The sequence below is a fragment of the Cherax quadricarinatus genome, unplaced genomic scaffold (genome assembly GCF_038502225.1).
Source record: "Cherax quadricarinatus isolate ZL_2023a unplaced genomic scaffold, ASM3850222v1 Contig76, whole genome shotgun sequence".
In the NCBI taxonomy this organism is placed as follows: Eukaryota; Metazoa; Arthropoda; class Malacostraca; order Decapoda; family Parastacidae; genus Cherax; species Cherax quadricarinatus.
Genome location: NW_027195102.1, coordinates 377,574 through 396,980, shown reverse-complemented (window position 1 = coordinate 396,980; position 19,407 = coordinate 377,574). Strand labels below are relative to the sequence as shown.

The 19,407-nt window shown below is 39.2% G+C and overlaps 1 protein-coding gene across 1 annotated transcript in view; it reads right to left on the bottom strand.

Moving 5' to 3' along the window:
* Positions 1–100: 100 nt before the first annotated feature.
* LOC128694588 (apolipoprotein D) overlaps positions 101–19,407 on the bottom strand; it is a 137,791-nt gene continuing 118,484 nt past the window's right edge. The window contains exons 5-6 of the mRNA XM_053784727.2: positions 11,715–11,885; positions 101–569 (exon numbers count right to left, since the gene is read on the bottom strand). Of these exons, the coding sequence (XP_053640702.2) occupies positions 513–569; positions 11,715–11,885 (228 nt within the window). The 3' untranslated portion in view covers positions 101–512. The remainder of the gene's footprint in view (positions 570–11,714; positions 11,886–19,407) is intronic.

Here is a 19,407-nt window from a genome sequence, read left to right as displayed (position 1 = left end):
CTCCTCCCATAAAAGTATTTTATTATATCACTTAGTGTAAATGACTCCAATTTTTCAACCAATTTTCTAATAATGTAAAAAAGGAAAATGAAAATTCTGGTTATTGTTCAATCACTTATAATTGATAAAAAACAAATTATATAATCGGAAATTATTAATACCAGTGTGTGTGACAGCCTTATTTTACTCTACTTGATTTTCTTATTGTCTATGAACTCTAAATCTCCTTATTCATTATATTTTTTTGTTAATTTTCTCAAATATTTTTGGTTTATTTATGTCAGTTTTCATCAACTTTCTTTCCATTAAACTTTTTTAATTAAATACTTCTTCCTTCTCTGTATACATCAACATTGTTTAATTACTCGAAATTTTGTCTTGTCTTATATTAATCTAAGTAATAATATGCAACAAATTACAGCACAACAGAGGAATGAGCTACAATGAAGTTATCTGGATATTTCAGCATCATTATCGAGCATTATAGTGGCCCTGGTAGCATGTGACACGTCTTATAGTGACCCCAGTTGTTTGGTCACGTTGGCCACAGTTCTAGCAACGTTTCTCACCTGTAATAGAGAGTAAATTAACATTGAAGTAATGTTGGTGTCAGGTTAGGTTAGGTAACAATGTTCTCTCATATCCTTGATATTGTAACACTAGTTAAACAGCTTAAGATTAAACGAAGGAATGAACTCTGGTTGACTGTACTGATATTAGATATGAAATTCAGGTACCAGTTGAGAAAAAAATTTAAGGCGAACAGACAGGATATTGCTCAATGAATTCCATAGGTGAAGAACAGAGTGCAGAGGCTTGTAAGAGGAGTAAAGGTACGACACTATTGCTCAAAAATCGAAAAGTACTAGAATAACCCCAGAAAGCTCTGGCAACAACTGAAACAGTTGGGGTATAACCATAAACCAGTAGATAGGTCTAACGTAGTACTAATTATCGATAATGAGGTATGCCACGAAACATCTAAGGTGGCAAATTGCTTTAATTCCTACTACACATCTGTTGCATCAACACTAGTAAGTAAACTACCAGCTGCATCAAATACCTTTAACACAGACTCTGATAAGTTTCAAACATACTATACCAATAAAGGGGTAACCCCAAACAGTTGTCAACTAGTAAGTGTATCTCATGACTTTATTCAATAAGAACTAAGCAGGTTAAACCCAACTAAGAGCACAGGCCCTGATAACATCCCGTCTAAGTTCCTAACAGATGGCGCCTCTGAATTGTCAATCCCTATTGGTCACATAATAAATTTGTCTATCACCACTAATACCGTACCGGAGAGGTTCAAGGAGGCCAGAGTTATTCCTGCCCCGTGGACTGGTGGTAAAAGCTCTCGCACAGTGAGGGTCCGGGTTCGATTCCCGGTGAAGGGGGAGGAAACATTGGGTGTGTTTCCTTACACCGGTTGTCCATGTTCACCCATCAGTAATAATGGGTACCTGGGTGTTAGTCGACTGGTGTGGGTTGCATCCTGAGATAAAATTGACGTAATTTGCCCGAAATGTTCGTATAACAAGAGGCTTTCCATGTAGTAGTATGTTATTGATGTCAGCTATGGTCTGTATACCATGTAATTGTAGAAATAAAGATATTATTATTATTATTATTATTATTATTATTATTATTATTATTATTATTATTATTATTATAATTATTATTATTATCATCATCATCATCATCATCAATTTAAGAAACATTGTAGGTCTCATGTCAGGAAGTATAGGACTGTTAGCATACTCAGTATTTCATTAAAAATTCTAGAGAGGACGGTGTACTGTCAAGTGGTTAAGTACCTTAATGACAACAATATTCTACGTAGTTATCAATCAGGCTTTAGATCTTACTCAACAGACACCTCTCTAATGAATCTGATGGATTACATGAGAACTGAGATGTCCATAAGGAACCTCATAGGAAATAGTAACCATAGACTTGCAAAAGGTCTTTGATACTGTCAGCCACAATATATTATGTAAGAAACTTCATGCTATTGACATAGGTTTCGTAGACTGGTTTAAATCCTATCTTAGCAATAGGAAACACATTGTCAAAATCAACAAAACAGAATCAAAACCCTTGCGAATAGTATATTGGGTTCCCAAAGGCAGTATTCTGGGTTCCTTATTATTCCTGTTTATGTAAACGACATGCCCATCAGTGTCTAATGCAGACTCCTACTGTATGCAGATGACAGTGCTCTGTTAGTGTCAGGTAAAGACCCACAAGATATTGTTTTAACACTGGAACTGGAGTCCTGCAGCAAATGGTTAGTAGACAAACTATCATTACACCTCGAGAAAACTGAAGCCATTCGCTTTGGCACGAAACATAAACTGAGAAGGGTTAATAATTTTAATGTCCAGTGTAATGGGGAGCCCATCACTTTGGTTTCATCATTAAAATATCTGGGAATCCCCTTTGACCCATGCATGTCAGGAGAATTAATAGGGAACAGTGTAGTAAAGAAAGCGAATGCCAGACTGAAGTTCCTGTATAGACAAGCACAGTGTCTACCTACTGAGGCTGGCAGGACCCTATGTCTAGCCCTTATACAATGCCATATGGATTACGCTTGCTCTTCATGGTACTCTGCCTTGACAAAAAAGCTGAAAGATAGACTGCAAATTACCCAGAATAAAATCGTAAGATTTATCCTGGGTCTGGGACCAAGAGAACATGTAGGCCAGGATGAATTACAGCAGTTGGATATGCTGAATGTTGAAGACAGAGTAAAACAACTGAAGCTAAATCATGTTTATAAAATTGCTCACGAACAGTGTCCAGAATATCTTGCTGTCAATTTTGTCAAGGTTGGGAACCAAAGCAATCATAGTACTAGGGGGAGAGAGCACAACTTTGTAGTACCCACAGTCAGTGGCCAGGCTTCAAACACCTTTTATTGTACAGCAATAAAGGAATGGAACAGACTGCCCGCACATGCCAAAGCCAGTCATAGCATGAACCAGTTCAAGAAGACTGCCAAAAGGTGTCTGATGAATGTAGCTACAGAAAGGGAGGAGGATTTTTTATTTTATTAACTAACACACATTTAAATATAAATAATTCAATTTTCCAATGGAAATAAGTCACTCTGTCTGACTTTTGTTTTTTATTATCCCAGGTAATGTACACATATGCTGCTATGTACGATAATCTATGTCACTGTATTTGTACCTGTAACTGAATAAGTTTATTTGTTTACCACTCATCTATAACCCGCATCAGCCATTAAGTGTTGAAGCCATTCAGAAGAAGTAGACTCAAATGCATAGTCTTAGTGGGAATCAAAATTTTACACGATTTTTCACATAAAATTGTCTGTGTTCTTATAACTGACTTTCACTTTCCACTGTCGTCTAATTAAAAGGCATCATTTTTGATAGTTTTAAATCAAGCACCAGAGAGTTTTGTAAATTACTGGAGGCGTTGCAGGAAGCTGAGAGAGAGTTCCACAACTCTGATCACGGGACAACTAAAATCTTGCACTAATTATCATACAAAATCACTAAAAATTTAAAGCTGATTGAATGAGATCTTTTTCTGTTATGAGAGGAATAAAAACGTAAAGTTAGATTAAATCAAAATCAGGAAGGTACTTAAAGATTGTTATGATTGTTAAGAGACTCGACAGATATATCCAAATATCACTTAATTCGTGACTCTTGTGACTCACTGACAGCAAGAAGCTTCACAGGTGTATCTCAGAACATTCAAGATTGAAAAGAGCTGTAGCTCAACTTCCTGAATAAACAGTTAAACGGGGATTGCATAAAAAAACTAAAATAAAATAATAATGTTAGGTAAGACACAATAAAGAAAGATAATACTTGGTTTAATACAACAGAAGTATATTTATAATACACTAATTCCTAAGTACTACAGAATAATTAAGTAAGATAATCATAGTATTTAAAAAAATCAAATTATTACGATACATCAACACTAAATGTTGGAATACAATTACGTTTCCTCAAGTTATTGTTGTATAATCTGTATCTTAATTTATTCATTAAAATTCAGTAATTGGTAACTAAAGACATGAACAATCCGACGCTTTTCTTCAGTAATATAAATAAGTTTTAAAAGTGTGAAGACTATCAGACGATACATTCTCAAGGTACTAAAAGAATACAGAGGAGGAACAAATTGAAAAATATCCAAAGTACCTTCAAAGTTGTTTCTTCTGCATCATGATTAATAATAAATGATAGAATATAGAAACAGTAAGTATAGAAGCAGCGGTATATTGTTACTGAGGCATGAAGGGAAGTCCTGTAAGAAAGGAGGAACACTGCAGGAGGCCTGCTGGCCCATACTAGGCAGGTCCTTTACAATTCATCCCAATAACAAAACATTTGCCCAACTCAATTTTCAATGCCACCCAAGAAATAAGCTCTGATGTGCAAGTCCCTCTCAAATCCAACCCCTCCCACTCATGTACTTATCCAACCTAGATTTGAAACTACCCAAAGTCCTAGCCTCAATAACCCAACTAGGTAGACTGTTCCACTCATCAACTACCCTATTTCCAAACCAATACTTTCCTATGTCCTTTCTAAATCTAAACTTATCTAATTTAAATCCATTACTGTTATTGATATAATAACACTTAATAAGTAGGATAAGGAATTCAGTAGTTTGAAAATACATAATATGAGATGCACATAGGAAGAGTGAATGAGAGATGAAAGGTTTCTTAACCTGAAATACAGTCAAGAATATGATAATGATGCAGTTGTATTCTGTAGTGGGAAAATTGTCCACATACAGGAAGACCATATTATATGTGAAAGAATTTAAACATGGGAGAATAAGATGATGGGTATAATGAGTAGATGATATGTAACTTGCTTAAACAAAGATGGTCAGCAGTGTGATGCAGAGGGAACTGCTGGACTGGTAGACCAAATGGTATGGATGAAAGGTGTCAGGTGCAGCGTTTATTTAGATTCTTAGGAATAACTGGAAATGCATCTTCTGGTAAGCTTCAAACTTTTAGTGCTGACTTGTTTTCCTCAAAGGAAGCTTTGTCTAAACTTTAACTTGTTTAAGTGAAATAACTGGAGAATATATTTCATGATCAGAAATAAGTCACAGTGATTGACTCTAGAAGATTATCCTAGGTTATCCTAGGTTATCCTAGGATATCCTAGGTTATATCTGCATAATGTACTTTTATATGCCTATAACACCTATGTGCCTCATGACTATCGCCAAGTATGTGCTTGTTATACATACTAACTTAAATATACTTTCTGTTTTAAATTACTTGTTGAAAACATGGTCAATCTTAATACAAAAAACTGAACTGAATTTGGCGTATGAAGATCTCGATTTTTTTTTTATAGAAACTGGGGAAAACTGAAATACTGGTGTGGATATAATAATTTCTGGTGTCGTGCCCGACTACCTTCAATCCTTCAACTCTGGTATCTCGACAATGCAACCTCTCAGTGTCTTCAAGTTGATGATTATTTTCATTATTTTGGTTTCTCTGATCAGTTTGGGTTCACAGTTTCTCTTTCTTAGCGGATGTTTTGAGTAAGATTTGGGCTGTGTATCTCTTAATTTCTCATTATTATTGAAGAAATCAAAATATTAGTTTGAATATAACTTCTTAATGGGTCATATGACTGACTTCAGATGTTAGAAGTTTCATTATTAACCTACGTGGCAAATGTGGGGGTTTAAACCATGGCGGGTGACTCCTAGAACTGTGTCCAGTGTGTTAACCACTCTGCCAGCTGGCTCTAATAAGAGTCATCCAACTAGAAATATTTCTATACACCATAGGAAGGGTAGCATAGGCCCCCCACTGTGACCACAGACGCAGGTATGTACAGACGAATACTGCACCAGCGTGGCTCTGGTGTACTCTAGCTCGAGTCCCCTCAAAGCTGCCATCATGACTTTGCACTGATTTACAAGACACTGAGATGTTGCTACACTGAGATGATGCTACACTGAGATGATGCTACACTGAGATGATGCTACACTGTGATGATGCTACACTGAGATGATGCTACACTGTGATGATGCTACACTGAGATGATGCTACACTGAGATGTTGCTACACTGAGATGATGCTACACTGAGATGATGCTACACTGAGATGATGCTACACTGTGATGATGCTACACTGAGATGATACTACACTGAGATGATACTACACTGAGATGATACTACACTGAGATGTTGCTACACTGAGATGATACTACACTGAGATGATACTACACTGAGATGTTGCTACACTGAGATGATACTACACTGAGATGATGCTACACTGAGATGATGCTACACTGAGATTATGCTACACTGAGATGATACTACACTGAGATGTTGCTACACTGAGATGATACTACACTGAGATGATGCTACACTGAGATGTTGCTACACTTAGATGATGCTACACTGAGATGTTGCTACACTGAGATGATGCTACACTGAGATGATGCTACACTGAGATGATGCTAAACTGAGATGATACTACACTGAGATGATACTACACTGAGATGATACTACACTGAGATGATGATACACTGAGATGATGCTACACTGAGATGATGCTACACTGAGATGATACTACAATGAGATGATACTACACTGAGATGATGCTACACTGAGATGATACTACACTGAGATGTTGCTACACTGAGATGATACTACACTGAGATGATACTACACTGAGATGTTGCTACACTGAGATGATACTACACTGAGATGATGCTACACTGAGATGATACTACACTGAGATGTTGCTACACTGAGATGATACTACACTGAGATGATGCTACACTGAGATGATACTACACTGAGATGTTGCTACACTGAGATGATGCTACACTGAGATGATGCTACACTGAGATGATACTACACTGAGATGTTGCTACACTGAGATGATACTACACTGAGATGATGCTACACTGAGATGTTGCTACACTGAGATGATGCTACACTGAGATGTTGCTACACTGAGATGATGCTACACTGAGATGTTGCTACACTGAGATGATGCTACACTGAGATGATACTACACTGAGATGATGCTAAACTGAGATGTTGCTACACTGAGATGATGCTACACTGAGATGTTGCTACACTGAGATGATGCTACACTGAGATGTTGCTACACTGAGATGATGCTACACTGAGATGATACTACACTGAGATGATACTACACTGAGATGATACTACACTGAGATGATGCTACACTGAGATGATACTACAATGAGATGATACTACACTGAGATGATACTACACTGAGATGATGCTACACTGAGATGATACTACACTGAGATGTTGCTACACTGAGATGATGCTACACTGAGATGATGCTACACTGAGATGATACTACACTGAGATGATGCTACGCTGAGACGATGCTACGCTGAGATGATGCTACACTGAGATGATACTACACTGAGATGATGCTACGCTGAGATGTTGCTACACTGAGATGATGCTACACTGAGATGATACTACACAGAGATGATACTACACAGAGATGATTCTACACAGAGATGATGCTACACTGAGATGATACTACACTGAGATGATACTACACTGAGATGATGCTACACTGAGATGATGCTACACTGAGATGATACTACACTGAGATGATGCTACACTGAGATGTTGCTACACTGAGATGATGCTACACTGAGATGATGCTACACTGAGATGATGCTACACTGAGATGATGCTACACTGAGATGATGCTACACTGAGATGATGCTACACTGAGATGATACTACACTGAGATGATGCTACGCTGAGATGATACTACACTGAGATGATACTACACTGAGATGATACTACACTGAGATGATGCTACACTGAGATGATGCTACACTGAGATGATGCTACACTGAGATGATGCTACACTGAGATGTTGCTACACTGAGATGATGCTACACTGAGATGATGCTACACTGAGATGATACTACACTGAGATGATACTACACTGAGATGATACTACACTGAGATGTTGCTACACTAAGATGATGCTACACTGAGATGATACTACACTGAGATGATGCTACACTGAGATGATACTACACTGAGATGATGTTACACTGAGATGATGCTACACAGAGATGATGCTACACTGAGATGACGCTACACTGAGATGATACTACACTGAGATGTTGCTACACTGAGATGATACTACACTGAGATGATACTACACTGAGATGATGCTACACTGAGATGATGCTACACTGAGATGATGCTACACTGAGATGATGCTATGCTGAGATGATGCTACACTGAGATGATGCTACACTGAGATGTTGCTACACTGAGATGATGCTACACCGAGATGATACTACACTTAGATGTTGCTACACTGAGATGATGCTACACTGAGATGTTGCTACACTGAGATGATGCTACACTGAGATGATACTACACTGAGATGATGCTACACTGAGATGATACTACACTGAGATGTTGCTACACTGAGATGATGCTACACTGAGATGATGCTACACTGAGATGATACTGCACTGAGATGTTGCTACACTGAGATGATGCTGCACTGAGATGATGCTACACTGAGATGATGCTACACTGAGATGATGCTACACTGAGATAATGCTACACTGAGATGATGCTACACTGAGATGATGCTACACTGAGATGTTGCTACACTGAGATGATGCTACACTGAGATGATGCTACACTGAGATAATACTACACTAAGATGATGCTACACTGAGATGATGCTACACTGAGATGTTGCTACACTGAGATGATGCTACACTGAGATGATACTACACTGAGATGATACTACACTGAGATGATGCTACACTCAGATGATGCAACACTGTGATGATACTACACTGAGATGATACTACACTGAGATGATACTACACTGAGTTGATGCTACACTGAGATGATGCTACACTGAGATGATACTACACTGAGATGATGCTACACTGAGATGTTGCTACACTGAGATGATGCTACACTGAGATGATACTACACTGAGATGATGCTACACTGAGATGATGCTACACTGAGATGATGCTACACTGAGATAATGCTACACTGAGATGATGCTACACTGAGATGATGCTACACTGAGATGTTGCTACACTGAGATGATGCTACACTGAGATGATGCTACACTGAGATAATACTACACTAAGATGATGCTACACTGAGATGATGCTACACTGAGATGTTGCTACACTGAGATGATGCTACACTGAGATGATACTACACTGAGATGATACTACACTGAGATGATACTACACTGAGATGATGCTACACTGAGATGATACTACACTGAGATGTTGCTACACTGAGATGATGCTACACTGAGATGATGCTACACTGAGATGATACTACACTGAGATGTTGCTACACTGAGATGATGCTACACTGAGATGATACTACACTGAGATGATACTACACTGAGATGATGCTACACTGAGATGATACTACACTGAGATGATACTACACTGAGATGATACTACACTGAGATGATGCTACACTGAGATGATACTACACTGAGATGATACTACACTGAGATGATGCTACACTGAGATGTTGCTACACTGAGATGATGCTACACTGAGATGATACTACCCTGAGATGATGCTACACTGAGATGATGCTACACTGAGATGATGCTACACTGAGATGTTGCTACACTGAGATGATGCTACACTGAGATGATGCTACACTGAGATAATGCTACACTGAGATGATGCTACACTGAGATGATGCTACACTGAGATGTTGCTACACTGAGATGATGCTACACTGAGATGATACTACACTGAGATGATACTATACTGAGATGATACTACACTCAGATGATGCTACACTGAGATGATACTACACTGAGATGATACTACACTGAGATGATGCTGCACTGAGATGATACTACACTGAGATGATGCTACACTGAGATGATACTACACTGAGATGATACTACACTGAGATGATGCTACACTGAGATGATGCTACACTGAGATGATACTACACTGAGATGATGCTACACTGAGATGTTGCTACACTGAGACGATGCTACACTGAGATGATGCTACACTGAGATGATGCTACACTGAGATGATGCTACACTGAGATGATGCTACACTGAGATGATGCTACACTGAGATGATACTACACTGAGATGATGCTACGCTGAGATGATACTACACTGAGATGATACTACACTGAGATGATGCTACACTGAGATGATACTACACTGAGATGATGCTACACTGAGATGTTGCTACACTGAGACGATGCTACACTGAGATGATGCTACACTGAGATGATGCTACACTGAGATGATGCTACACTGAGATGATGCTACACTGAGATGATGCTACACTGAGATGATACTACACTGAGATGATGCTACGCTGAGATGATACTACACTGAGATGATACTACACTGAGATGATACTACACTGAGATGATGCTACACTGAGATGATGCTACACTGAGATGATGCTACACTGAGATGATGCTACACTGAGATGATGCTACACTGAGATGTTGCTACACTGAGATGATGCTACACTGAGATGATGCTACACTGAGATGATACTACACTGAGATGATGCTACGCTGAGATGATGCTACACTGAGATGATGCTAAACTGAGATGATGCTACACTGAGATGATGCTACGCTGAGATGATGCTACGCTGAAATGATGCTACACTGAGATGATGCTACACTGAGATGATGCTACACTGAGATGATGCTACACTGAGATGATGCTACACTGAGATGTTGCTACACTGAGATGATGCTACACTGAGATGATGCTACACTGAGATGTTGCTACACTGAGATGATACTACACTGAGATGTTGCTACACTGAGATGTTGCTACACTGAGATGATGCTACACTGAGATGATGCTACGCTGAGATGATGCTACACTGAGATGATGCTACACTGAGATGATGCTACACTGAGATGATGCTACACTGAGATGATGCTACACTGAGATGATGCTACACTGAGATGATGCTACACTGAGATGATGCTACACTGAGATGATGCTACACTGAGATGTTGCTACACTGAGATGATGCTACACTGAGATGATGCTACACTGAGATGATGCTACACTGAGATGATGCTACACTGAGATGATGCTGCACTGAGATGATGCTACACTGAGATGATGCTACACTGAGATGATGCTACACTGAGATGATACTACTCTGAGATGATGCTACACTGAGATGATGCTACACTGAGATGATGCTACACTGAGATGATGCTACACTGAGATGATACTACACTGAGATGATGCTACACTGAAATGATGCCACACTGAGATGATGCTACACAGAGATGATGCTACACTGAGATAATGCTATACTGTGATGATGCTACACTGAGATGATGCTACACTGAGATGATGCTACACTGTGATGATGCTACACTGAGATGATGCCACACTGAGATGATGCTACACTGTGATGATGCCACACTGAGATGATGCTACACTGAGATGATGCTACACTGAGATGATACTACCTTAAATTGATATAAAATGACTGATGAACCTACCTACATTAATTTTATTTTAGTTTATAACATTCGAAGCTAGTCATTCTGGCAACAATTAAATTGAAAAATAAATTTAAGAATAATAATTCTAATATACTTAGAAATGCAAAGTGCTGAGCGTAATGTAAAATCTCCCCCACCTGGGTAGCAATAGTTTGAAAGCTTTCTGAAGCACCGCTTATGAGATTCTTGAATGTATCTTCGTCAATGTCAATGTTGAGGCCAGAGTCTCCGCGACGAATACAATCACGTTGATTGATTTTGTCAAAATTGTTAGTGTTGACATTGAAGTTCTGTAACTTCTGTTTGATCTGTGGAAGGAGAATAGTTGATTATGTTTAAGCAGAGGAAAGAGTTACGAATCTCTACCACCCTAGAGTTAATTGTGTCTATTTTTACATGATAGGAATCTTCTGATATTTTCCTTTACTGAGGCACCATAATCAAGTTTTCCTCTACCATTTCTATGACTTTATCTATCATGGCTGAGACATTCATTTTCATTACTGAACCATCATTTACTTATACATGGATTATGATCTATGGTAGTATAGTTGAGATATACTCTACCATTGCTAAAGCATTCTCTACCATGGCTAAGACATACTAAGCCATTGCTAAGACATATTCTACCATGACATACACATGACTACAGCTGAGACATATTTTACCATAACTGAGACATATTCAACCATGCTTGAGACATACACTACCAGGATTAAGATATACTGTAGATGAATGGTTCAGAGAACCGACATGTTGATAAATTAGACACATACACAACTCTTGGGAATCTTCATTGAGGAAACGTTTCGCCACACAGTGGCTTCATCACATTGAACAAATGTGACACGACCTATGACTGCTGCACCTCTCCTGCCATACGGTTTATAAGCTGCTTCTCCGCTGATATGCCGTATTCTATTCAAGATTGATGAACTGAACGCATCGACTCAAGGTTGAGGGACTGATTACCTCATTCTCCTCCTGTTCTTCAAGTTTCTCCTTCGTATGGACTGATGAAGCCACTGTGTGGCGAAACGTTTCCTCAATGAAGATTCCCAAGAGTTGTGTATGTGTCTAATTTATCAAGATATACTGTACCATGACTGGTACAGTGTCTCTATTGATCACAGCCGCTCACCCAGAGGCGGCTGTGATCCTCAGGGTTTCTGTGAGCGTTGACCTAACAGTGACTCGTATACTCGTATACTCTCTGGGGCTCTGGTTCTTTGCTGTGCAACATCTTACTTTGGTTGATGGAGTGAGGTACAGGTAAGGTACTGGACCCGTTGAATCACTTAGCTGGCGTACATGGTACCTCAATGGTCTGCTTCTGAAATATTCGTCTGGACTGAGTCCTGATAAGGGTCTTAATTCGACGACATTGGTTTGTGATAGACTGCATGCGGACCAACTGATATCCGCTGCCTACGTTGTTTTTTGTTTGTGGTTCCATTTCTGGAGGACGGTTTTCCAGCACCGTTCATGGCCATTCTTGACCTCTTCCTCCTTCTGACAATAATTTGCCATTGGGTTCAGTTATCTATTTTATGATATTAATCGACCATAAACTTGGCCTCCTAGTTATTTATGTTCCACATGGGCCAATTTGTTCGCTTTTTTTCTCAGAATTCAAAACCTGCAATATCTTCTACACACAACTACCAATCATTAACCCTTCCACATTCCCGCTGTATGGACTCCTTAGTTCATCCTGCCAACCTATTAAATTTCTTGATCGCTTCGTCACTTGTTTAAGCAGATTAACTTCACTTAAAAACATCACGTTTTAACTTGCTCACCTGTAGTCGATTTCTTCTTCGTCTTGAGCCAAGCATCATCTTGGTCAGTCTCAACTTTGTGATCCAGGAACATTTCTCAACTTGGGAAGTTTTACTTCCTAAATTTGATTTCGTCCATTATCAGAGATACTGTGTGCAAGTCTTGTGTTTCCCATCCTGAGTAATCTATATGCAGGATGCTGAGATCGATGAGACACACATTGTTTCTCTTGTTTGCTTCTATGACCCTGCAACCTATAAAATTATTGTCGTCCATTATCAACATCTCCCTTCAAATGTATCTATCAATCTATGGTAATTTCCACAAGTCTGGCTCGTCTTTTGTTCACTGTGTTAATTAGTTTTTCCTCCCACACTGGAAGATCTTGGTGGGCTCTACATCCCAAAGTTATGTGCATACATTGATGGTCTCTTACACATAGCCATCTTGTCCGTCTTGAACATCTGAACTCACTTTAGATGAATTAAAAATATTGAATATTTATTTTTTTCTCATCAAATCATCCATCGTAGTAAGCTTTCTGTGTCACTTGTTTAGCATACACAAAGACTTCGCCTATTGAAGGGTCAGAGCAATGAATGTCTAGACGGAGTGCACGCTACATGGGTTTAGTCGTCACAGTTTCTGATACAGTTTGACGCTGTTCCGGCTGTTTTCCTGCATGTTGCAATGCTTCTGAGTGTTGGCATAATCAGTAGTGTTACAATGCTTCTGAGTGTTGGCATAATCAGTAGTGTTACAATGCTTCTGAGTGTTGGCATAATCAGTAGTGTTACAATGCTTCTGAGTGTTGGCATAATCAGTAGTGTTACAATGCTTCTGAGTGTTGGCATAATCAGTAGTGTTACAATGCTTCTGAGTGTTGGCATAATCAGTAGTGTTACAATGCTTCTGAGTGTTGGCATAATCAGTAGTGTTACAATGCTTCTGAGTGTTGGCATAATCAGTAGTGTTACAATGCTTCTGAGTGTTGGCATAATCAGTAGTGTTACAATGCTTCTGAGTGTTGGCATAATCAGTAGTGTTACAATGCTTCTGAGTGTTGGCATAATCAGTAGTGTTACAATGCTTCTGAGTGTTGGCATAATCAGTAGTGTTACAATGCTTCTGAGTGTTGGCATAATCAGTAGTGTTACAATGCTTCTGAGTGTTGGCATAATCAGTAGTGTTACAATGCTTCTGAGTGTTGGCATAATCAGTAGTGTTACAATGCTTCTGAGTGTTGGCATAATCAGTAGTGTTACAATGCTTCTGAGTGTTGGCATAATCAGTAGTGTTGCAATGCTTCTGAGTGTTGGCATAATCAGTGGTGTTACAATGCTTCTGAGTGTTGACATAATCAGTGGTGTTACAATGCTTCTGAGTGTTGGCATAATCAGTAGTGTTACAATGCTTCTGAGTGTTGGCATAATCAGTAGTGTTACAATGCTTCTGAGTGTTGGCATAATCAGTAGTGTTACAATGCTTCTGAGTGTTGGCATAATCAGTAGTGTTGCAATGCTTCTGAGTGTTGGCATAATCAGTAGTGTTACAATGCTTCTGAGTGTTGGCATAATCAGTAGTGTTGCAATGCTTCTGAGTGTTGGCATAATCAGTAGTGTTACAATGCTTCTGAGTGTTGGCATAATCAGTAGTGTTACAATGCTTCTGAGTGTTGGCATAATCAGTAGTGTTACAATGCTTCTGAGTGTTGGCATAATCAGTAGTGTTACAATGCTTCTGAGTGTTGGCATAATCAGTAGTGTTACAATGCTTCTGAGTGTTGGCATAATCAGTAGTGTTACAATGCTTCTGAGTGTTGGCATAATCAGTAGTGTTGCAATGCTTCTGAGTGTTGGCATAATCAGTGGTGTTACAATGCTTCTGAGTGTTGACATAATCAGTGGTGTTACAATGCTTCTGAGTGTTGGCATAATCAGTAGTGTTACAATGCTTCTGAGTGTTGGCATAATCAGTAGTGTTACAATGCTTCTGAGTGTTGGCATAATCAGTAGTGTTACAATGCTTCTGAGTGTTGGCATAATCAGTAGTGTTGCAATGCTTCTGAGTGTTGGCATAATCAGTAGTGTTACAATGCTTCTGAGTGTTGGCATAATCAGTAGTGTTGCAATGCTTCTGAGTGTTGGCATAATCAGTAGTGTTACAATGCTTCTGAGTGTTGGCATAATCAGTAGTGTTACAATGCTTCTGAGTGTTGGCATAATCAGTAGTGTTGCAATGCTTCTGAGTGTTGGCATAATCAGTGGTGTTACAATGCTTCTGAGTGTTGGCATAATCAGTAGTGTTACAATGCTTCTGAGTGTTGGCATAATCAGTAGTGTTGCAATGCTTCTGAGTGTTGGCATAATCAGTGGTGTTACAATGCTTCTGAGTGTTGGCATAATCAGTGGTGTTACAATGCTTCTGAGTGTTGGCATAATCAGTAGTGTTGCAATGCTTCTGAGTGTTGGCATAATCAGTAGTGTTACAATGCTTCTGAGTGTTGGCATAATCAGTAGTGTTACAATGCTTCTGAGTGTTGGCATAATCAGTAGTGTTACAATGCTTCTGAGTGTTGGCATAATCAGTAGTGTTACAATGCTTCTGAGTGTTGGCATAATCAGTAGTGTTGCAATGCTTCTGAGTGTTGGCATAATCAGTAGTGTTACAATGCTTCTGAGTGTTGGCATAATCAGTGGTGTTACAATGCTTCTGAGTGTTGGCATAATCAGTAGTGTTGCAATGCTTCTGAGTGTTGGCATAATCAGTAGTGTTACAATGCTTCTGAGTGTTGGCATAATCAGTAGTGTTACAATGCTTCTGAGTGTTGGCATAATCAGTAGTGTTACAATGCTTCTGAGTGTTGGCATAATCAGTAGTGTTGCAATGCTTCTGAGTGTTGGCATAATCAGTAGTGTTACAATGCTTCTGAGTGTTGGCATAATCAGTAGTGTTGCAATGCTTCTGAGTGTTGGCATAATCAGTAGTGTTACAATGCTTCTGAGTGTTGGCATAATCAGTAGTGTTACAATGCTTCTGAGTGTTGGCATAATCAGTAGTGTTACAATGCTTCTGAGTGTTGGCATAATCAGTAGTGTTACAATGCTTCTGAGTGTTGGCATAATCAGTAGTGTTGAAATGCTTCTGAGTGTTGGCATAATCAGTGGTGTTACAATGCTTCTGAGTGTTGGCATAATCAGTAGTGTTAGAATGCTTCTGAGTGTTGGCATAATCAGTGGTGTTACAATGCTTCTGAGTGTTGGCATAATCAGTGGTGTTAGAATGCTTCTGAGTGTTGGCATAATCAGTGGTGTTACAATGCTTCTGAGTGTTGGCATAATCAGTAGTGTTACAATGCTTCTGAGTGTTGGCATAATCAGTAGTGTTAGAATGCTTCTGAGTGTTGGCATAATCATTGGTGTTACAATGCTTCTGAGTGTTGGCATAATCAGTGGTGTTACAATGCTTCTGAGTGTTGGCATAACCAGTGGTGTTACAATGCTTCTGAGTGTTGGCATAATCAGTAGTGTTACAATGCTTCTGAGTGTTGGCATAATCAGTAGTGTTACAATGCTTCTGAGTGTTGGCATAATCAGTAGTGTTACAATGCTTCTGAGTGTTGGCATAATCAGTAGTGTTACAATGCTTCTGAGTGTTGGCATAATCAGTAGTGTTACAATGCTTCTGAGTGTTGGCATAATCAGTAGTGTTACAATGCTTCTGAGTGTTGGCATAATCAGTAGTGTTACAATGCTTCTGAGTGTTGGCATAATCAGTAGTGTTAGAATGCTTCTGAGTGTTGGCATAATCAGTAGTGTTACAATGCTTCTGAGTGTTGGCATAATCAGTAGTGTTACAATGCTTCTGAGTGTTGGCATAATCAGTAGTGTTACAATGCTTCTGAGTGTTGGCATAATCAGTGGTGTTACAATGCTTCTGAGTGTTGGCATAATCAGTAGTGTTACAATGCTTCTGAGTGTTGGCATAATCAGTAGTGTTACAATGCTTCTGAGTGTTGGCATAATCAGTAGTGTTACAATGCTTCTGAGTGTTGGCATAATCAGTAGTGTTACAATGCTTCTGAGTGTTGGCATAATCAGTGGTGTTACAATGCTTCTGAGTGTTGGCATAATCAGTAGTGTTACAATGCTTCTGAGTGTTGGCATAATCAGTAGTGTTGAAATGCTTCTGAGAGTTGGCATAATCAGTGGTGTTACAATGCTTCTGAGTGTTGGCATAATCAGTAGTGTTGAAATGCTTCTGAGTGTTGGCATAATCAGTAGTGTTACAATGCTTCTGAGTGTTGGCATAATCAGTAGTGTTACAATGCTTCTGAGTGTTGGCATAATCAGTGGTGTTACAATGCTTCTGAGTGTTGGCATAATCAGTGGTGTTACAATGCTTCTGAGTGTTGGCATAATCAGTGGTGTTACAATGCTTCTGAGTGTTGGCATAATCAATGGTAAGAGTCACTGAAGAACAAACTGTTCTAATTAACTTGCAAGTGTCTGGTTGACAGTTTATCACTGTTGGTTGTTGGAAACAGTTTTCACATGACTGTATGCTGGACACATGAGACTAACACATGACTATACTGGACACATGAGACTAACACGTGACTATACTGGACACATGAGACTAACACGTGACTATACTGGACACATGAGACTAACACGTGACTATACTGGACACATGAGACTAACACATGACTATACTGGACACATGAGACTAACACATGACTATACTGGACACATGAGACTAACACATGACTATACTGGACACATGAGACTAACACATGACTATACTGGACACATGAGACTAACACATGACTATACTGGACACATGAGACTAACACATGACTATACTGGACACATGAGACTAACACATGACTATACTGGACACATGAGACTAACACATGACTATACTGGACACATGAGACTAACACATGACTATACTGGACACATGAGACTAACACACATGACTATACTGGGAGACTACACATGACTGAGACTAACACATGACTATACTGGACACATGAGACTAACACATGACTATACTGGACACATGAGACTAACACATGACTATACTGGACACATGAGACTAACACATGACTATACTGGACACATGAGACTAACACATGACTATACTGGACACATGAGACTAACACATGACTATACTGGACACATGAGACTAACACATGACTATACTGGACACATGAGACTAACACGTGACTATACTGGACACATGAGACTAACACGTGACTATACTGGACACATGAGACTAACACGTGACTATACTGGACACATGAGACTAACACACATGAGACTAACACGACTATACTGGACACATGAGACTAACACATGACTATACTGGACACATGAGACTAACACATGACTATACTGGACACATGAGACTAACACATGACTATACTGGACACATGAGACTAACACATGACTATACTGGACACATGAGACTAACACATGACTATACTGGACACATGAGACTAACACATGACTATACTGGACACATGAGACTAGACACACATGACTGACTATACTGGGACACATGAGACTAACACATGACTATACTGGACACATGAGACTAACACATGACTATACTGGACACATGAGACTAACACGTGACTATACTGGACACATGAGACTAACACACTATACTGGACACATGAGACTAACACATGACTATACTGGACACATGAGACACACATGAGGACACATAACTACATGACTATACTGGACACATGAGACTAACACGTGACTATACTGGACACATGAGACTAACACATGACTATACTGGACACATGAGACTAACACATGACTATACTGGACACATGAGACTAACACATGACTATACTGGGCACATGAGACTAACACATGACTATACTGGACACATGAGACTAACACATGACTATACTGGACACATGAGACTAACACATGACTATACTGGACACATGAGACTAACACATGACTATACTGGACACATGAGACTAACACATGACTATACTGGACACATGAGACTAACACATGACTA